The following is a 21,437-nucleotide window of genomic DNA, read 5'->3' on the forward strand; positions in this document are numbered from 1 at the left end:
GGGGCCGGGGGTGTCCCAGGAAGTCTGGGGTCTGTCTGACGGGGAGGGGACGGGAACATCCTCACCCACCTCAGGTGCTCAGGGGGGCATATCTCTGTTGCTAGGAGATAACGAATCCTGGCTTAATTAGGTAAGTATTCGCTGCACGCCTCAGCAGATCGTTGGCCTGCCGCGGTGAGTCGGTGTAGCATTTCAGAAAGCGCCATTGCTTTCTACGACCCCCATGTCTTTCCAAATACTGTAAAAACACACTGGCGCCTCAGCAGGTGGCTGACTGGGTCTGGGTCCATGACTGACTGTTTCCAGAAGGTATTTTGTGCAGCCCTGTTGATTTTCCCATTTGAAAAACGTATTGCTGTGTCACCTTTGTCAATGGGACTATTTTACCTGAGAGCGCCTCCTGCCTTTACATGAGAAATAAGCAGCCACTGACCCAGCGTACCCATGACATATTAGACACACCGGCAAGGATGTCATCCGGGAGGGGGCGGGGGGTGCAGTCATCCAGGGTGACTCAGTTGTTATATAGGGCCCTCATTGTGGGGGGGCCTGTGGTCTGTGTCTACATGCCTGATGTGGAACTTGTCCACAGGGGGACACCTTCATCTTGGGGGGGTGTTACACATGAGTGAGTCTGTCTGCTTCCTTTGGGTCAGGGTTGATGTAGAATCACTGGCATGAGCAGCACCTGCAAGCGGACCCCCCCCCCCCACCCATGCATTATTTTGGGCAAATAAATTACTGAAATTTGCAGCCTCCTCTGCTCAGGGCCAGTTCATTCAGACACCAGGTGGGAAAATAGGACGGCTGAACATCTGGTTTTGGTACAAATACTGCAGATTAGGGGCTCCAGGGCCTGGCTAAATGCAGTGCATTATGGGAGAGGAATGGGGGGGGGGGATCCGCCTGTATGTGCGGCGAAAGCCGTGACCTGTTCAGCTGCTATGGACTGTGTTATGGTTTATTATGATGCTGTGATACGCTGTCCTGCAGTAACAGTAATTCCCGCCTTTAAGGGTGCTGGCTTGAGTTGCCATGGCAACTCAGCAGCACGATGTCAGCACCTGCCTGCTTTCTTTGTTTACATCCTCTGATTTAAATGGTGACGGGCGGCAGTGTAAAACACCATGCTTCCACACGCTTGCCCCCCCCCTGAGGTTCGGGTGTGGCCCGCTGATGCACCCGTCTGCCAGCTATTTCTTAGGGAGTTGGCGGGGGGGGGACTTCATTTATTATTATTATGGGGCGTACTGCTCAGGCTTGCATCATTCAGTTAAAACCGCCTGACACAGAAGTAATTCCTTGTCGATCAGAGGACTGGCCGCATCTGAACCTGTCTGGAAACGCATGAAGGATGGATCTGCCCCCAGCGCCTCCACTGCCCCCAGGGCATTAGCACCCATTCGTTGCGCTGGTGGCTTTTGGCTTCCCCGCCCTTCTCCCTGGGTATGATAGATGGCTTTTGACTTCAAGCTTTGCAGATTTGACTTTAATAAGTATGCGGATCCTCATTTCACAGACTCTTGTTCCTGATTTCTTATGTTATACTTAATCTTGATTCCAGCAGTCCAATTTAATCACCTCAGTATTACAATAGCTGTGTAATCTGACTGGCATTTTGGACTGGATCCATTTCGACGGCTGCTGTTCTGTACCGCTCCCCACTGTGAGATCTGAGCCTATTAGCCCCAAGACCTGTGCTTTCTTGAGGCACATTACTGTCGTGTTCAGATACTCTACCTGAACATCCCCCAGTGCACTGAGCATAGTGTCCACACTCTGGGACACCTCATTTACAGTTCTGGCTCCATATCATATATCATATCATATTATATCATATATATAATTTTAGAGTATATTCTGCAGTACATTTCTAGCTTGTTTGTGTTTGCAGCAGATCTGAGCACCACATCTGCCCCCATCTGTTTGTCCTAAACCTCCTTAGGCTTTTTCCTTCAAGCAATCCTGGATCTCGTCTTCGGCGTAGTTTTCTTAATGGGAGAACTTCCTCCCTTTGTCCTTCATGTGGGCCAGAGCTATTGTTTGTATTCAGGATGTCTGGCTGTCCTCCTCTTGCTTGCTGTCCTAATGATCAGGCTTAGCTAGCATGGCCTGGACCTCCAACAGGCAGCCCAGTGCCTCATGGGATATATTCCCAGAAGACAGCTCTCTGAATCTGGGGGTGGCTGGATCTCTCCAAAGTGTTTGGGGGGGAGGGGGGTTCATTGTCACTTTAGCTGTTCCTGCCACTAGCATGAATAGATATGTGACTCATCCGTATTCATATGATCAGGTTGTTCAGCTTTAGAATGGAAGGGCGCTTCTGTGCTGTACAACTCCCATGATGCATCAGGGTCTCATGCAGAGTATAATCAAAGATGGAGACTGGCAGCATATCCTGTGGCTGAGGGGTGGGGAGGACGACCCCATCAGGTCCCCGTAAGAGTGGGGACTGGGGGGGGGGGGGGATCAGCACATGACAGGAGGTGGCTTGGGGAAAAGCCGGTCCCCACCGTGATGGACGTGCTGTTTGCGCCTTGTGAGCTCAATTTGTTTGTGCAAATGCTGAAATGTTCTCTCTCTTGCCGTGTGCTGACAGTTTAGTCGTTTGCTGCCAAAATGGAATAAAGAGTTACATTTGAAAAGATTGTCATCTGTCCTGAGACAAAAATAATTTAAAAAAAAAACAACCTTTCAAGTTACGATCCAAACGGAAACAAAAAAATGCAAATGTCCCAATGGTAAGAAAAGGTAAATCAGCCCTCTTTCCCGGCTCAGGCTGTAGACCGCCTTGTTAATTACTTTCATGAGGCTCTGTTGGAGAGTAAGCCCGGCTTTGAGCAGTGCCCAAAGGCTTCAGATCTCCTTCCTGTAGTAAGCAGTAAGTAATGCCTTTCAGAACGGGACGGACTGCAGCTACCTGGTCCGGCAGAACGCAGAGTTGCTGCGTGCCCTGGGCGACCTGGAGAAGACCTGCGCGTCCCTGAAGGAGGAGAACGGCCTGCTGGTGAGCCCTGCGAGATGCCCTCAGGCTGGAGTTCATCACGCCACTCGGGCCTCTCCGCTGCTCACCCACCCCCATCCAGCCAGTAACATAAGCAAAATGAAAATATGGCTAAGAAGTATAACCAAATTACCGAAGAAAAACGCTGAAATGGAACATAGACTATGGCCAATATTGTGGAAACACCTACCATTTTTGGCATTACGCTTCAAAAATTGCTACATGAATATTGGTGGTAATGTTTATAAACGATCAAAGAATGTTAATAATGTCATTCATTGGACAATTAAATGACTGGAGCAACTGTTCAGTAAAGTTCTGCAGTCTCTAAAAATTGGTAGTGTTTACTCCATACACTAGTCACCAGAACTGTGAAAAGTGCATCGTCCATTCATCTATCCTTCTGATGTCCATTCATCTATCCTTCTGAAAGACAGATTCTTAAATTGTCTGTTCCATTGATGGCTCTGATGTATCGGTGATAATGTCCGTGTGTTTATCATAGAAGTGGGAGGGTAATTGCAATGTTGATGATGTGATGAGGTTTCTCATCCTCACAGCAGACTAAAGCTTGACATTTATGTAAATAGTTACCCCTTAATGGACTGGGGAGGGGTGGGGGGGGGCTCCTTGGTTGTCGTTAAAGTGTGATTTTGTTCCACCCAGCGCAAAAGCCGCTCACCTGAGACGGAGGAGAAGGTGAAGCGGCTGAAAAGGAAGAACACGGAGCTGGCAGTGATCGCCAAGAGGCTGGAGGAGCGAGCACGCAAACTGCAGGAGGCCAACCTCCGTGTGGTGAGGGGTCACCGCCATCAGGGGCTCAGGGTGCCGGGGGGGGGTAAACGGCCAGCTCAGACGCGGCTTTTCCCAAGTTTGGACCCGGTTCCGCTCTTGTCTGGGTTGCAAGGCGCCTGACCGTTCGGTAATCCGCTCTGTAACGTGCAGTGAAATGGCTGTTATGAGCCGCTGGAGTCGCGGGTAATCAGGAAATGTGCCGGCATTGCAGTGGCCCCCGGCCTTGGCCTCTAATGCTGCATTAATCCCACCTGAGAGCTGGGAACGCTGCCCTGGCATCAGCCCCCGGCGCCGCCATCTGGAGAGCCTCAGGACATGCTCTCACCCCCCCCGTAGGACCCACAGATCGATCGGAGCCGGGCCGCAGCCAACACAGATGCTGTTTTTAACTTCGCCCGGCATCCTGTTCGAACGTCACTCCCGGAACCAGGCATTAGCCAGTAAAATGCTCAGGTGATGGAGGCAACAGGAAAGGGGGGGGGGGGGGCAAGAATAATGGACCCCGATCAGCAGGCAGAGAGTAATGAGTCAGAGTAAAGTCTTGGAAGACACAGCGCCCCCTCTGGTATGGCATTTTATGTGCTTGTCGGTGAGTGGTTTATAGTCCCCTGGTAAATCAGCCCCTCCCCCCCCCCCCAGGTGAATGTCCCAGCCTCGATGCGGGCTGGCGGTGCTGTGGAACAGTACAAGCGGGCCTTCGCCCGGCAGCGGGCCCGCGACCTGGCCCAGCACGCAGACACGCTGCTCTGCAAGGACAAGGAGATCGCCAGCCTGCGACGCCAGTGCCACGAGCTGCAGGCGCGCATCGGCACCACCAAGGTGAGCGCACCGCCGCAGCCATGCTGTGCCACTCCCACATCCAGTCTGTAGAGGGCGCTCCTCTGAAGCAACACTGTGACAGAAGCTTTTGACAATTGTTGCTCGTGCTAACCAGTCCTTAGCACCCTGCAGGTGACTGGTCACACTGGTAAGTGTAACACTAGCTGCTAACGGACACCACACGATCTGGGCAGTACCAGACAATCCCGTCAGCAGAGTCACACGCCTCGCAGCTGCCCTCGGCTTCCCAGGCTAGCCTGGCATGGAGCGACACCAGGCAGAGCTGCCAGCGTAATTCCAGCAGACGGATGGAGTGTCTGCCCTCTTTATAACAAACGAGCATTGTGTGTGGTTTTAATGCAGCAGAGCTCATTACTGTAAGCCTTCTTTTGTTATAATGCGCCCTCTGCTGGACATGCCTGGCTCTGCAGAGGGGACTGTCTTCCAGCGTTTATGGAGGAAGTGAAGGGACGATGATGACCAAGGGCACTCATAGTACTGAGAGATGCCATTGTGATTTTTTTTGGAGTGCTGCTTTAATTTGCATATCACCTAAATGCCTGCCACTGTTATTGGCATCAAACATTTAGCATCTTTGTCCGTAACAGCTGCCCAAAACAATGCAAACAACTTTTCACAAACAAGTCAATTTGAATATAAAATATGATAGCAAGGATATTAATGATTCCCACTAGTTGACAATGTCAGCAGGGCTCAGATTCAGCCTGATGTATTCATTTGATGTCCACTAGGGGGCAGTGATCCCATGTCAGTATTCATCACTGATGTCACAAAAGGTGAATCGTGTGCCGTGACTCTTAATCATAAGCCGGTGTAATGACCCAGTCGCAAAGGCTAAATGAAATGCATAATGCATGATCGCTTCAGGTTATACATCAAGGTGAACCTTTCTCATTTGGATTGCAATAGCAGATTGATTTAGGAATATAGCAAGTTCTTGGGTAGGTCACCTTCCCAGAAATGCTGAGTGTCCCTTACAGCTCTTCATCAAACCCCATCTTACATGCTGCCCCAGTGTTTCTGTGATAATCATTGGGCACAGCATGACCTGCAATTAATTAGCCAGCAGTTCGGGGAGAACGGGAGGTGCAGGTTCTCTGCTGGCGTGACGGGGCGTTCTGCTGGCGTGACGGGGCGTTCTGCTAGCATGATGCGTATGGTGACTGCTGGCATGATTCTGAAAAGGAGGACTAAGGCTGAAAAATGAGGTCATCCATGAAAAGATCCTCAAACTGGGAGGGGCAGAGCTGAGGATGGTATATCTATCACGATATTTATCTTAGGGGGGGTCTCCAACTCTCTAGGTTTTCTGTCCCACTGATGAGCCACACCTGCTCCTGGTATTTACCTGAGAACAGGTGTGGCTCATCAGAAGCCGGGTAGGATAGAAAACCTACTGGACGGTAGCTCTCCAGGACCGGAGTTGGAGACCCCTGATCTAGAGATAACGTCATAGAGATCATTGTACGCACTCCCACTCTCTACTTTTGTAGTACGTGTGTGTGGGTGTTTCATGATTTTTGTGCGACCGGGGGTGGGAGAGAGTGGCATTAGTTGTTGACGGGGAGGTGGGTAAGAAGGACATGGGGACTTGAAGGAGGACACCCCACCGCAGTCCAGACAGAGGGCTGAGTGGTCACCCTAATGACGGGGCTCTCTGGTGGCACGACGGGTTTCCTGGCGGGGCTCTCGGCTGGCTTGGCAGGGCCCTGGGTTGGCGCAGCGGGGCATTCTGTTAGCATGGCGGGGCTTTCCCCTAGCGCAACGGGGCTCTCTGTAGGCGAGACAGGGTTCTCCATTAGCACGACCACACTTTCAGCTGGCGGTGCTCTCTGTTAGCGAGATGGAACTTTTGGCCAGCTAGTGTAGCAGAGCTCTCTGCAGTACAGCATAGCTTTCCACTAGCGTGATGGGGCTTTCAGTTAGCTAGTGCAGCAGGGCTCTCAGCTAGATCGACGGGGCTCTCCTAGCATGACGGGCTCTCAGCTAGATCGACGGGCTCTCCTAGCATGACGGGCTCTCAGCTAGATCGACGGGCTCTCCTAGCATGACGGGCTCTCAGCTAGATCGACGGGGCTCTCTCCTAGCATGACGTGCTCTCAGCTAGCGTGACAGGTCTGCTCTGCGCTAGCAGTAGCAATGGACTGGGCGTCTCTGACCTCTCCCCCATTCCTCTGTACTCTCGCAGGGGATCCCTGGCTCGGCTCCCCTCCCTGAGGTTGAGCGGCTCCTGCGCGAGTCCCAGAAGGAGGTTCTGCGGCTGCAGAGGCAGCTGTCGGTGTCCTCGGCCAAAGATGGCAGTGCAGGCAACCCAGAGAAGGTAAGAAATGCGGCGGCTGGCTCTGAGGTGGGCGGGGTCAGAGAGAGGACCAGCCCCACCCCCAGGGCTTCCAGGAGGTGAATAAATGTCACTGCTTTCAGGGTGCATTGTGCATTTATAGATCATTTATAGCCTTGGTGTGAACTGAACATAATCTAACAGTGTCGCCTCTTACTGGCACCATGTTGTCTTGGGAAAAGGTGCCTACGGTTGTTGCCTTTTGGTTTATAAATACACAGGCTCATTCTCCGACTTTCAGTAGGTGGCAGCACACCAGGGGATGGTCAGCATGGCATCAGGCCTCGTTAGTATGGCTGTGGGGGTGGTGTGGGTCTGGAACATCCCACAGACGGGAGCCAGGGTTTGGCTTTTCTCTGAGGGGGTAAGCGGAATTCATCCCTGATGGGTTTTATTTAGGAGGCTCGTTGGTTTGTTACGGTTCCTCCTTCCATATTGGTGCTTTGGTGCCACCCATGTCCTAAGTAATGTGGACTTTTATGAACTGGCTGAAGCCTAACAATAGAGTGCTCTCCCTGTGCCATTAGCTTATCCTCCTCTGCGCCTGGAGGACCAGAGATAATTAGGCTGAATGGTACCTTTGGGCTATCAAATTTTTTCAGTCATTGCCCCCTCCAGTTGACCTGGACATAAGGAGATTCTATATGATTTGATTGAACACAATGTGATATGGTGCGATGCGATTCCAAAGAAAATATTATGTAAATCAAAGTGGCACAGATAGTTAATTTTCATTCTTCATTCCTACTTGTTGCTTCACAATTAACAGGTACAATGCGACAATTCCCCAAAGTCAAGGCAGTGGCGGCTCTTGATGCTGTACAGATGAACAGATTACTTGTTATTTCTAGATGGTCCTTCACACTTTGAACAGGAGCAACAATTAAAGAGTTGAGCCCTAAACTGCTGATCTTCTATAAGCTGTTACAAAAATACAAGTACACATTACACCTTTCTCCAAATGCAAAGTGGTGAACTACTGAAATTAACAACAATCCCTGTCTCATAATTAATATTTAACCCAAGTGCTAGTTTCATGTGATCTACATGGTCAGGATGAAGGAGACTGAGCAGTAACGGTATCACCCGCAGTGCTAAAAACCAGTTCAGAGGAAACACTCGTTGCTGGTATACAAAACGAGGGGGGCCACGCCACACACTTTGAGTATCATTGCTTTGGATGATAACTGCCGACGAGGGCTTAACGAAGACATCCCTCCTACAGGCTAAGGGGGAGAGCCCCATCCCCGAAGCCAGCAGGGTCCCCACTGTACCTAATACCGGCAGCACAGACAAAGGGACGGGGCAGGAGTGTCACGTGACCCCCAAGCCGGAAGCCACCACCCAGAATGAGGTCCGGCCACACGATCTGCACCTGCACTCCCTGGTAGGCACAGCCGGCATGCCCTCTGTGGTCGGGTATGATAGCAGAGGTAGGGGTCTTTCAGGGGGCAAACTGGAGGCCACTGGAAATGGCTCTGAGGCTTTGAGTCCATCCTCACCCTGTTCTTTCTTGCAGCAGTATTTAGAAACGCAGCTTTCAAGTTGCAGTCAGCTTCATATTAATTTTCATATGGCAGCATAATACTGAAATTCCTGTGTCCACAAATCATAAACCACGTCACAGATCTGTTAGCCTCTTTTGTGGGCAGCTGACGGGTGTCAGGGGGAGCTGCGGTTAAACTGCCACAAGTGACTAATAAGCCCCTCCGAGGTTCCCAATATCCTTCGTAATTTCTGAATCTCTCCTAGCATGACGGGCTCTCAGCTACAGGCCGATCAGGACGAAATAAGCATATTCCACTGTTTATCAATGTAAGCTACACCTGGAATAGTTAATGCATTGTGAGGTTTGAAACAATTATTAATTAGAATTTTTAAAACAATTAAAACATGGCATACTGGCACAGAGATTTCTTGTGTTGCCCCAAAAGTTGGTAACTGTTTCCTGAGGTTCCAGTGCTGTGTGAACATCCTTTAACTGTGCGAAACTTTAATGCTGTCACTGAATTACGACCTTTTCAGGAAACTGAGCTCACCAAAAAGAGAAAAGAGTGTGAAAGTCTGCAGAATGACGTGAGAAAAAGACAGAGGAGATGCCTGGATCTGGTAAGGCGCCAAACCGGGCGTTTGTCAGCTTCAGGTTACCATGGCGATTCCCATTCAGCCCTGTACGCCAGACCGAGCGCTTGTCAGCTCCGGGATACTGTGGTGTTTCCTGTTCAGCCCTTTATGCCAAACAGTGTTTGTCAGCCCCAGGTTACCGTGGTGATGATTCATCTAATGATGCTCGATTTTCTAAACCGTAGTGGTTTAATGGAATAGTTCTGTGTTTTTTAATAGGAGAGCCAGCTGGAGGATGAGCGAGGCAAAAACGAGCAGCTAGCTGAGGAACTGGGCCACCTTAGGCAGACGGTACAGCAGCTCGCCCAGGTGAGATGGGCTTACACCACTTAACCCCCTGCTGGTCCCAAACAGTCACTACACTAAATATTAAACAAACACTTTCTTTATTTAGGAGACGCTAAAGCAGCATGCTGTGCTAACCAGCTAGCTAGCTATGATCATCTGACTCACTAGCTATTTGGTCTGAGGGTGATGGGTGGACCCCAAAGTGACTTGTTAATTGGGGCCCCCTGAACCTGAGTTCCTTTTCACATAACAGCCTCAAAATGACGTCAGACTCCAGCCTGCCTTTATTTCATCATACATCATGGGTTATAAATGCAGATGATGCACTCAAGGGGGAGGCCACACTGCAATGAAGTGACACCTCTGTCACCCCGTACAGGCTCAGGTGGATAATGCGGAGCTGAGAGAGGACCTGTCCGAATTGACTGCCCAACGCAATTTGGTTCTCGAGGAAAACCAAAGACTTCGTGCCAAGCTGGAGAACCTCGAACAGGTCCTCAAGGTATGTCATTGAAGGTGGAGAGGAACAAGGATCTTGTTGCGTCCCCAGCGTTGGTACAGGCCTGTCCATTAATCACCCCCCTCCTTGTCCGCAGCTTTGGTACAGGCCTGTCCATTAATCACCCCCCTCCATGTCCTCAGCCTTGATACAGGCCTGTCCGTTAATCACCCCCCTCCTTGTCCGCAGCGTTGGTACAGGCCTGTCCGTTAATCACCCCCCTCCTTGTCCGCAGCGTTGGTACAGGCCTGTCCGTTAATCACCCCCCTCCGTGTCCGCAGCATATGCGTGAGATCGCCGAGCGCCGGCAGCGGCTGGAGCTGGAGCATGAGCAGGCCCTGTCTGTGCTACGCTTCAAGCAGGACGAGGTCAAGCGGCTGCAGCGGGTACGAGGGGGCATGGTGTCCTCTCTGAGGACCGTCACACCGCCTCAGTCTAATTCAGAAGACACATTATCACCGGAATACCACAGAAACAAGAAGTATTTTACAGTGATAAGTCGACACATGCCCTCCAGGGATAGGCTCTAGGCCCAGCCTGTACTGGTGTCAGCTCTAGGCCCATTCCATACTGGGAGGTAATAGGTCGTTATGTGTCCTCCTGGGATAGGTTCTAAGCCCATCCCGTACTGCATTAGTGCTCACAGTTGGTGTCTAGTCGGGTATTAATCAGTGTTCCAACAGGCGCAGTTTTTCACCAAGAGGGAGCATGATGGTGTGGTGCAGCTGTTGGAGGTGAGTTCCCTAAAATGATCTGATAATATCTGACAGTCACAAAGCTAGCTTAGGCGTGATGTGAAGGTGGGGGGGACGAGGCGTCCCGGCTGGTCGCTTCCTGGTTGTCTCCCTGCTCTTTTTTAATTGAGCTTGGACTTCTCTTTGGCTGATCCAGGGGCCGCCCCCCCAAGCATGGAGGTGGGTGAGCGGCCCCCCTCTGGTCTGTCTGTCCATCTGAGTAAATGATCCATGTGCTCCATTGTAGGAACTGGTCCAGCTAGTGTTGCAGAGAGAGCTGGTACAGTACAGCGCCTCCTGTTTTTTAAACTGATTTTTTCCTCCCCTCTCTCTCTCTGTCTGTTAAGCTGCATCACCAAATCACCGGCCCCTAGGGGCCCCAGAGCTCTGAAAATGGGCTTCCAGAGAAGCCAGCAGGGATCAAAACACAGCGCGTCGGGTCTGAATGTTGCTCATGGGCAAATATCAACTGATTAAATGTCCAAGCAGGCCTGTGTGTGGCTCTGCCGGTTAGGACACTGTGCCCGCAACCAGGAGGTTGTTGGTTCAATTCCCAGGGTTGGCAGAGTGATTTTGCTCTCTTAGGCCTCTGAGAAAGGCCATTTACTCTTAATCCAACCCTGCTCTTTCTGTTGTATGTCGCTTTGCCTACAAGTGCCTGCTAAATAAATTCATATTTAAAGTTTGTATGACTTTGGCGTTTTCCAGTCAGTCTGCTGCAGCTCGAGACCTTTGAGGAGCTGTCAGTAGCTTTATGCTGGTGTGCGGTTAGGATGGAGCGTGCTGCTCACTGCCATCACCGAGGCCGCGATGCAGAGCCCCCGCACAGCTGTGGGGGGGTCAATATCACCTCACCGCTTCACTGGGCGGTTTGGGGTGTTTTTGTGATGCAGCTTGTCGCGTGAACCTGGACTCAGATTGCAGTGTCTAATCTATTAACCCCTCTGGCCTCGTCCCACCCCCACTTGCTGCATGCACGCTCTCTCCGTACCTGAAAATGCCCATGCTGCTAACCAGACCACACTGGACTGCATGCAGGTATACCCAGCATCTAGTGTGTCCCGTCTGGACCCGTGCCATCCCTCTACACTAACATCCAAACCTTTCTGTGTGTGTGTGTTGTGTGTGTGTGTGTGTGTCTGTGTGTGTGTGTGTGTGTCTGTCTGTGCCTGCGTGTGTGTGTGTGCCTGCGTGTGAAAATAGTGCACACTTCATGGTTCACGCAGGTGGGCACTGCTACAGGCGTGCTGACACCCACGGCTCCTGCGTCACACAGTCACACGTCTTCCTGTATTATCTTGCTTTCCTGCAACTTGGTGGTTGTCTGTTACTGTGTGGGTTAATGGATCAGACAGTTAATGGCGCCCCCAGGCTGTGGCAGTGCCCGAAGCGCGCCGTGGGGGTGCTGAGGTGCCTTGCTCGTGTGCGCTGAGCAGTGGGACCGTCTTGCAGACGCTGACCCATCCACGCTAAGCCACGACTTCTCAGACCTAGAGGCCGAGCGGAGGGGCAATAGAGCTATCCCCCAATACCCACTAGCAAAGTGTGTGTGTAGGGAGGGTATTGCAACTGTATCTCTCCCCCCCCACCGTTTAGTGCGAGCCTTGCACACTAATCTTCCGCGGCCCCTTAATTTGCATGGCAGGAAGTCACAGTTTCAAAGTGCAGGAAACCAAACCGCTCGATTGGGGGCCCCCGCACAGCACTATCCCCGCCCCATTCCACACTATCCCCGCCCCATGCCACACTATCCCCGCCCCATGCCACACTATCCCCGCCCCGCGCCGCACTATCCCCGCCCCATGCTGCACTATCCCCGCCCCGCACTATCCCCGCCCCGCACTATCCCCGCGCCGCACTATCCCCGCCTCGCACTGCACTATCCCCGCCCCGCGCCGCACTATCCCCACCCCGCGCTGCACTATCCCCGCCCCGCGCCGCACTATCCCCGCGCCGCACTATCCCCGCGCCGCACTATCCCCGCCTCGCACTGCACTATCCCCGCCCTGCGCCGCACTATCCCCGCCCCATGCTGCACTATCCCCGCGCCGCACTATCCCCGCCTCGCACTGCACTATCCCCGCCTCGCGCCGCACTATCCCCGCCCCGCGCCGCACTATCCCCGCCCCGCGCCGCACTATCCCCGCCCCGCACTGCACTATCCCCGCCCCGCCCCGCACTATCCCCGCGCCGCACTATCCCCGCCTCGCACTGCACTATCCCCACCCCGCGCCGCACTATCCCCACCCCGCGCCGCACTATCCCCGCCCCGCGCTGCACTATCCCCGCCCCGCGCCGCACTATCCCCGCCCCGCGCCGCACTATCCCCGCCCCGCACCGCACTATCCCCGCCCCGCGCCGCACTATCCCCGCCCCGCACTGCACTATCCCCGCCCCGCGCCGTACTCTGCCCTACGCCACGCCCTGACCCGCCCCGCGCTCTGGCCCCTGTGGTTTCCTTTGGTGATGGGCCTGACGGACTGCTGTGGCCGGCCTGTACGGCTTATGGGCTCAGGCTTATAACCAACCCACATACAGACTGAGCCTGCAGGTGCTGAGCCTTCTGTCTCGGCAGTCCCACGGGACAGGCTGACCCCACTGCTTACACCACCCCCATAACTTAATTTTATGCATTTAGTCACTTATTGCGTAGCAGTGCCATTTTAAACTTCACATTAACATAAAAGCCCTCTAAGTACAGAAGCACATCTGAATATAGAGGTGCAGTAGTGGCGTAAGAGTATAAATGGACTATTTTAAGAGTCAGCGTTACATAGATGGACCTGCACAGTGAGCTGCACTAGAGCTCTCCATGCAGTCGCCGTGGGTAACCGCCGGGCCCCCGGGGGCCCCGCCTCGCTGTCCGCAGGCTAAGGTGCATGACCTGGAGGAGAGGTGCCGAACCCAGAGCGAGCAGTTCACCCTTCTGTCTCAGGAGCTGGAGCGATTCCGGCTGCGCGCCAGCGGGACGGAGATCCCGGCCCAGCTGGGCAGCGAGGACGGAGGTAGGCCGCGCTTCCGGAACCTTCTATCTGCTTCACCTCTCAGTCTGCTATATTAGTGCATTTAGGCCTCAGGGTTTTTTATGTGCTTTCTGTAGTTACGGTACCCCTCCTCTTAGTGACATTAACTGGCCTGTCTGCAGGCCTGAAAGCACCCTGTCATGATTGGCTAAGCCCCTGTCAGCTGCTCTGCCCAGCATGCAGCGAATACGCCCCCTGCAGCGTGTCACTGATCTGACGTCTGTGCCGCAGACAGCCCTTGGCACCCTTGCCGCTCTCACCGCCTTCGCCGGCGCCGCCCAGGCCAGCCCATCGTATCACTCCTCCCGCTCAGACCTCCGCAGTAACGGCGCCACATGCTGCTTCTGCTTTTAGATGCTCTCGGCTCGTGGGATATGATCTCCCTGGGAGAGGTCACCTTCTGCAGTCTGGAGGCTGCAAACGGAGGGCTGCTCTGTGACGACTCCTCGCTGGGTACAGCCTTCTGAGTCTGACGCCCTCTCACAAATGGGAGGTGGGCGGGTCTTCCAATGCACTGCATTTGGCTCTGAACTCTTTGCTGGTCTGGCAGGGTTGCACCTCCCCCCCACCCCCTTTTTTGCATGCGGGCACTGCTTAAAGAGTCGAGGGTGTCTCACGGGGGGGTGTCCTCTACCCTTCATGCCTGGCAGGGCTCTGCCTCCCCTTCCCAGACCACGCCTGTCCCACACATGGGATGGACGCCATCCTGGAGAGTTTGGGCGGCGTCAGTGGCCATCCTGAGTGCTTTGCTCTGTGCTGCCCTCTTTGTGAGATTAACTGGCCCGTCTGCAGTCCTATAAGCACCCTCAGGTGATTGGCTAAGCCCCTCTCAGCTCCTCTGTCCAGCACCCTGCGAATGCGCCCCCTATAGCGCGTCGCTGATCTGACGCACCATAGACGGTTGCTGTCTTCCCCGAAGAGAACCGTCCCCTGTGACCATGCGCTCGTCTTCCTGCAGATGTGGGCAAGACCGTCCCGCTAGCGGGGAGCAGGGCACAGGAGTCCGCCCCGGTCACCCAGACCCGCGAGCCGCCATTGCTCGGTGCCAAATCAGGCTCCGCCTCCAGCACGCCCAAGTCGGAGTCACGGCAGCTCACCCCGAAGTCTGGGTCCCTCCCACAGAGCCCTCAGAAGTCTTCTGCGACCCAGGACGTGAGACCACGCCCCCTTACCGCCCCATCACCATTTTTCCATCATACATTATTTTTATAGTTCTTTTTTTACCAGATGCTTTGTGGGCCTTTCTCTGTATATCAGTTTTATTCATTTTTGATAGTTTTAATAAATTCTGTAATTAATATAGCGCAGCTGATTTTCAAAATGGGCTGATCGATGAATGTAAGCCTATTTGTCTGTTCATCACCGCGTCCTGAAGGTGGACACGGCCAGTGAGGTGGAGGAGCTGGATATTGACGTGTCCCCGATCCCGTACCCTGGGACCCGGGCAGCTACAAAGCTGCAGGTCTTCATCTCCCGATACAGGTTTGTGCACCATCCTACAGGTCATAGGGAGTGTACCCGTCACCTTCCCTTCGCCAGCTATCTTATTTGGATTTGCTTTTTCTTTAGCTACAATCCATATGACGGCCCCAACGACAGTCCAGAAGGAGAGCTCCCCCTCACTGCTGGGGAGTACATCTACATTTACGGAGATATGGATGATGACGGCTTTTACGAAGGTACCTTTAGTGTGGGGAGGATTTCCTTCTGAGTTGGGTTCTCTGCAGAACCTGACATGCTGTATTGCATGTCCAGGAGAGCTGATGGATGGCCGCAGAGGGCTGGTACCCTCCAACTTCGTCGAGCGGGTCTCTGACGACGACGTGATGAGCCTCCACCCGGCCGAGGCTGGAGAGCTCTCCCATGGCTCTTTCCAGGAGTTCAGCTTCCAAAGCAGTAGCGAGAAGCTCCTTCGCTTCAGCATCACCAGCTTGGAGAAGACGGAGTCCTCTGCCCCGGCCGAGCAGGCCCCAAGAAGGAGCCCAGCGCCCCTGACCAACGGCATGGACCTGGATGTGGAAGACATGGGTGTCGATTTAGTGCCTTACCCCCGGAAACTGACCGTTATCAAGCAGCTGGTCAAAAGCGTCATCATCAGCTGGGACCCGCCCTTGGCGCCTTGCGGCTTGCCCAGCATCTGCAGCTACAACGTCTACGTGGATGACGATCTGCGGGTCAGTGTGCCCCTGGGCTCACAGACCAAGGCCGTGCTGGAGCAGCTCGACATTGCAGAGAGGTGCTATCGCGTCTCCGTGCAGAGCCTGACGGAGCGGGCTGCATCAGACCGCCTGCGCTGCAGCCTCCTCGTGGGCGGGGACGTGAGCGCGGCTCCCGCCACGCTGAAGGCCGAGCGCGTCACCGCCACCTCCGCCAGCCTCACCTGGTTGCCTAGCAACAGTAACTATGCGCACGTGGTATACCTGGATGACGAGGAGCATGAGCTGGTCCGGGCCGGTTGCTACTCGCTCTGCCTGGGGAACTTGAAGCCCAACACGGCGTACCGGGTGAGGGTGGAGGCACGACCTCCCCCCAGCAGGCCCTGGGAACTGCCCCCGGGGGCATCGGAGCACAGGAGTGCCCTGACGTCTTTCACCACGCTCACGGCAGGTGAGGCATTGTTGCCTGCATGCCTTAAAGAGGGGTAGTCAGTGCTCCACAGGAAGTGATGCCTTCAGTGGCCACACCCTCACCCTTTTGAGTTTCAGTGTCTCCACCAAAACTCAAAAACTACTCACACTGTGACCACATTTAATGAAATATTCCTTTTTTAAAGAGAGCAACTGGTTTGTGCAAGGAAGGATAACTAATTAAGAAAAATTAATTATTCAAATATTTAAATTCAGAGTAAAGATGTTATCGCTTGCATTACAGTCCAATCAAGTTGTCCTGTCAAGCATTTATGGTCTGAATTTGCTGAATTGTCATGGAATGGTGGCTAGGTAAACCTTACCACTATGCATTATTTCTTTACTAAACCCTGACCTTCCGTTGACCTGTTGGTGATAACCTGCCCCTCCCAGGCCCTCCCGACGCCCCATTGGACGTGCAGCTGGAGATGGGCCCCTCCCCCGGGATTGTGCTGGTCAGCTGGCTCCCCGTCACCATCGACGCGGCTGGGACGTCTAACGGTGTCCCCGTCACGGGCTACACCATCTATGCTGACAGGAAGAAAGTGAGACTCCCACCTCGTTCCCTCATCCTTCCTGTTTTGGCCACATGTTCTGTGTGCTGTTTGGGTCCACTGTCACCTCCGTAATTGCTGCGTCACGAGATTGCGTGCGAGATCTGTGGAGCAAGCGTCCAAGATAGGGTTCTGGTCCAATGACAAACAAGCAGGAGATTCATCTCTGGCTAATCAACATCCTTAAGTTATCATAGCAATTTTGTGTAGGGGATTGTCCTCTGACCTCTGACCTCTGACCTTGCCACTTTGACTCACAATAAAACATCATCGCTGTCCATCCTGACTTGTCACCGCCCTCCCCGTGTCTTCTGGCTGCAGGTGTTGGAGGTGGCCTCTCCGACGGCAGGCAGCGCCCTGATTGGCCCATCACAGATCGACGCCCTGCAGAGTGCCCGTGAGCTCACTGTGTGCACCATGTCCCCCCTGGGGAAGTCTGCCGACTCCACACCCGTCCATGTGCAGGCCAAGCTGGTGCCAGTTGTGGAAGGGCTGGCCCCCTCCCCGCCCAGTTCAGCGGAGTCCCCCTCAGTCCCTGCTGTACACTCCCCGCCCCCTTCCCAGGAACTCGTAGCTGCCAAAACCCCCGGGCTGTCCTGTGATCCCCTGCAGGTGACCCTCCCCATTAAAGATGGAGCCTGGGTGGACCCCTCGGCCACTGGCCCCCTCGGGGCTCCCCCGGTGAAACAGGAGGCCCCGCCCACAGCAGAGTCACGCTGCAGCCCACCGGTAATGGAATCGCATTTCGGTTTGTCCTCCATGTTCATTGGCCTTCTCGTCGTCATCCTATAGTCTTGGTTATCAGACATGACCTGATATCGATGAGCAGTGTTTCTGTTTTCGGAGTGAAGATGGACTCCCTCCTTCTCGGTTCTCCATGGCTTAAGAAATTTCTCCACCCCTCTCTGCAGCTTTTAAGCCATTCGGTGTTGAAGTACAGTTAATATGATTCCCTGGAACAGGACCATGTCTTGCAGCTAGGGACACCCCCTTTGAAGATCTCTCAGTGGTCTGGCTGTTTTCACTTCAGCGTGAAACTTGTGCTGTGCAGGTGGGGGGTGGGGGGAAGGTGGCTGTTAGTGTAGCTGGTGGGCGATAGCTTCGTCCCACGAGGAGTGAGTAACATTGTCGATGCGTCATTAGGTTTAAACCTGTCATTGAAATGCTTTGCACCGTCCTCTGTGAGATTATTTTGAGACCCATGACCTTTGACCTGACAGGTTCAGAAAACCCTCTGTCCTCTTTTCTCCCAGGTCAGTTTGGCCTCGCCCTTGGATGAGGCCCAGGCCCTGGACTCCAGAAAAGATCCTGAAAGCCCAGGAGTCAAGTATCCTACCGTGTCCATCTCAGAATTCTTGGATGGTGTCGTTTCCAGTGCTGAGCCCAGCACAGCAACTCCGGGGGAGGTCCCAGCTCCCCCCAAGCCTTCCTGCCCGGAGGCAGCCATACCCCCCGACCCTGCAAACGTCTCAGAAACACACCTCCCGCTCCCCGCAAGCCCCTTGCCCCTGGAGTCAGAAGCGGAGTATGAGATTGGCCAGGAGAATGCTCGAGTAGGGTCCATCGACGACTTCCTGGATTCTGATAGGCTGCAGCATCAGCCAGTCAAGCAGGAGGACAGCTTCCTGCAGAGACGCCAGGTCTGTTGCATCCATCTCTGATCTCCCTAAGTTACGGCACCCGGTTACCCGGTTATGGCGCCAGACCTCCCATTGGCTGCTGGGTTTGATTGGAATGGATCATTTCTCCCTTCCTTTCTTCCTCTCTTGCTCTCTGTGGGGTACAGAACAGAGGACGTAAATGGATTGTTTTTCCTTTATCTGACCATCGTGTAGGTGATATTCAGTTTGGGTCCTCTGAATCCTGATTTTCCAAGGGTATGGCCATATAATCACAGAATTTAATAATGTGGAAAACCAGTGGTATTTGAAATACATCATTTTAGTTTTAATAACACTGGAAGATGAAATGCTCACGTGGGTAAAGATTAAAACTTGAAATGTTGTGATTGGTTGGAACGGGAACCCAAGAGCTTTGTTATTGGTCAGTTTTTCCATAACGAACACCATGCAAGAACATAACTGGCACCAGAGTACCCTAGGCCATAGCTGGATGATTGGTTTTGTAATCTATAATCAGGACTGTGTTTTGAACACTGGTGAAGGGAGGAGCTGAGCTGTCAACTGATCACCATCTGGTGGTGACTTGGATTAGTTGGTGGGGGAAGATGCCGCACAGACATGGCAAACCCATGTGCTGGGAGATCTTCAACAACCTCTGGCAGAACTTCTGTTGCATTCCAATGGAGGGTTGGAGACATTTAACTAGGGATGGGCCGGTCCACATTTCTCTTCAGGTCTAATGCGATTTTGATACACAACTGCCGATAGCAATACAAATTCCGACAGAAGAGCTCTTTTTACTTTAATACAATAAATATATATAATACATATTTATACTTTATATATTATTCATATTTTTAAAATAGTAAATACAGATGAGAAAAATTATGCCAAAAATTCTTTAATTAGGATGCTAGAAACATGTACAGTGGTACCTTGACTTACGAGTGTCTCAACTGATGAGTTTTTCGAGATATGACCCGTCTCTCGGCCGATGTTTTTGCTTTGAGTTGAGAGCTAAAATTCGGGTTAGGAGTCAGCTTCAGATACCCCACTGCTAGCTGGCGCAGTGAACGCCACAACATCCGCCCAGCCCGTGTCTCACGCGTTCACTTTAAGCGGTTAGCTCGCAGTGGACAGGTTTTTGTCGAAAACCCCTGCAGAGGAAAGTTCAGTTGGAATATCTTCCAAGTGAGGATGCGCAAGTGGCGAATGCTAAAAATGCCCCATGATTTTTCTCCCACTGGCAGCAATGATTACACTACACTGTAATCGCAGCCCCTCAAGCTGCAGCGAGTGCGCAAAACAGCCCAAGCTAGTGACTCCCAAATCTTCCATTGCTCCTTTCATGTTACTCATGTTGTCTCGCACAATTGCCTTTGCTTTTATCAGCACCTCGAAGTCTGAGGTTATCAACCACAAAAGGATGGATTGCCCTGTTCTTGTTGGGGATGTGTTACTTCCTAAAGCGGTGAAAGCAGTTCTTCAGTCAGCAGCTTAACTGTCTCACTTCATTCGAAAATGTCAGGACTACGGCTCCCGCCTGGTGGAACTGGCCAGCTCCCACCGGCTAGGTGACTTCCACGCAGAGAGCAGCCGGGGCTCGGACCTGTCAGACATCATGGAGGAAGAGGAGGAGGACCTCTACTCCGACCCCGTGACTGACAGCCTGGTACCCAGGGTGAGTTCTGCTGAAACCAGTCCTGTTCCACAGCATGACACGTGCATGTCAAACAAATAGAGGTCACTTGAGGTCTCCAGTGGAGATGTGACATGCTTGAGGTCTGCAGTGGAGATGTGACATGCTTGAGGTCTCCAGTGGAGATGTGACATGCCTCGGTGGAGGTACAGAGGGTGTAGCATGTCCCCTGTACAGAGTGGTCTGTACCTGCTTTTGATGATCATCTTTTCTTTTGTGGTTCCTGACTGTAGGCATCCTGAAATCCTTCCAATGAAGTTGTCCATCTTCCTTTAGCCCTCCTGAATGAACATGTCTCATCGATTTTTCTGTCATCATTTCAGTATTTACCTGGCATCTTGATTTGTGTGTGTGTGTGTGTGTGTGTGTGTGTGTGTTCTGTGTGTTCCTTTTCCCCTTTTTCACTGGGCGGTCATTTCTCCTTTTTGTGTGCGTGCAAAATCTAACGCTCTCAACCAAAAAGCATTTTATAAAACGTTGGATAAATAGACGTAGTTTATTGGTGATTTCATATGAGTCATGTTAGTTCTGCTTTTTAACAATTGTGTAAAGTAGTGTTGTTTTTTTTATACAAATCAACTCGGGTGAAACAAAAAATGTACATTTTCAGGGTTTCACGCAAGAAATCAGGGCAAATCTGTATTATTCCATAATCAACCTAAAATTAGCTACATGAAAAGTGTTCGGGTAGTTTGCAAACGTCAGACTATTTACAGGGTAATAAAACTGTTACATACATGTAAATGCATGTACAGACGTTTCGAATTGGAAATCTCACTCCAGACAGGTGACCAAAGTTGGGAACCGTGCGATTTATTTGAAATAAAAAGTAAAACGCACTGTTTTTGACTGAAGCGGCTTGTCATTCCGTTTGCGTTGTTACTCCGACAAATATAAACGAAAATGAGAGAACAATAAGAGCGCCCATATCCAACTGTCATAGTTAGGATTAATTTTACAAGATTATTAAATACTAACATATGACATAAACACGACTGTATTATTGGTTTTACAGCTTTTTGGGGGGGGTGACTGCAGCTCTGCTGCTGTCAGGATAACTGACTGTCGCATTGTTTTTCTGACAGGTGAGCGGTATGCTAATGCGATGGACAATTACAAAAACAAAAGGTGCGATACGCAGAAGTAGGTGCTGCTGGCGATTACAGGAGGTCACGGCGGTTCTCTTGATAATAGGACCTTTTTGTAAACAGTCTCTGACCATGAAATAAGTAGTTCACTTGTAGCTCGGCAGCAGAATCAGTATTTTATTCCCACCACGAATGTAACGTC

At 52.3% G+C, this 21,437-nt stretch overlaps 1 protein-coding gene across 8 annotated transcripts in view; it reads left to right on the forward strand.

Moving 5' to 3' along the window:
• The window catches only part of tspoap1 (TSPO associated protein 1), a 60,678-nt gene that overhangs the window by 24,542 nt on the left and 14,699 nt on the right, over window positions 1-21,437 (forward strand). For 6 of the 8 annotated variants that reach the window (XR_011992199.1, XM_072713774.1, XM_072713775.1 and 3 more), the window contains exons 2-22: window positions 2,900-3,007; window positions 3,671-3,799; window positions 4,439-4,618; window positions 6,828-6,959; window positions 8,203-8,364; window positions 9,003-9,086; window positions 9,321-9,410; window positions 9,769-9,891; window positions 10,170-10,274; window positions 10,572-10,622; window positions 10,870-10,902; window positions 13,492-13,627; window positions 14,000-14,098; window positions 14,604-14,797; window positions 15,021-15,127; window positions 15,215-15,324; window positions 15,401-16,252; window positions 16,666-16,817; window positions 17,148-17,555; window positions 18,080-18,466; window positions 19,977-20,129. Coding sequence is in view for 7 of the 8 variants with exons in the window: in XM_072713774.1 (XP_072569875.1) it covers window positions 2,900-3,007; window positions 3,671-3,799; window positions 4,439-4,618; window positions 6,828-6,959; window positions 8,203-8,364; window positions 9,003-9,086; window positions 9,321-9,410; window positions 9,769-9,891; window positions 10,170-10,274; window positions 10,572-10,622; window positions 10,870-10,902; window positions 13,492-13,627; window positions 14,000-14,098; window positions 14,604-14,797; window positions 15,021-15,127; window positions 15,215-15,324; window positions 15,401-16,252; window positions 16,666-16,817; window positions 17,148-17,555; window positions 18,080-18,466; window positions 19,977-20,129 (3,795 nt within the window). In the remaining variant the exon portion in view is untranslated. The remainder of the gene's footprint in view (window positions 1-2,899; window positions 3,008-3,670; window positions 3,800-4,438; window positions 4,619-6,827; window positions 6,960-8,202; window positions 8,365-9,002; window positions 9,087-9,320; window positions 9,411-9,768; window positions 9,892-10,169; window positions 10,275-10,571; window positions 10,623-10,869; window positions 10,903-13,491; window positions 13,628-13,999; window positions 14,099-14,603; window positions 14,798-15,020; window positions 15,128-15,214; window positions 15,325-15,400; window positions 16,253-16,665; window positions 16,818-17,147; window positions 17,556-18,079; window positions 18,467-19,976; window positions 20,130-21,437) is intronic. The other 2 variants (XM_072713772.1, XM_023833110.1) reach the window with 2 other exon arrangements.

This window comes from Paramormyrops kingsleyae, chromosome 6 (assembly GCF_048594095.1).
Source record: "Paramormyrops kingsleyae isolate MSU_618 chromosome 6, PKINGS_0.4, whole genome shotgun sequence".
In the NCBI taxonomy this organism is placed as follows: domain Eukaryota; kingdom Metazoa; phylum Chordata; class Actinopteri; order Osteoglossiformes; family Mormyridae; genus Paramormyrops; species Paramormyrops kingsleyae.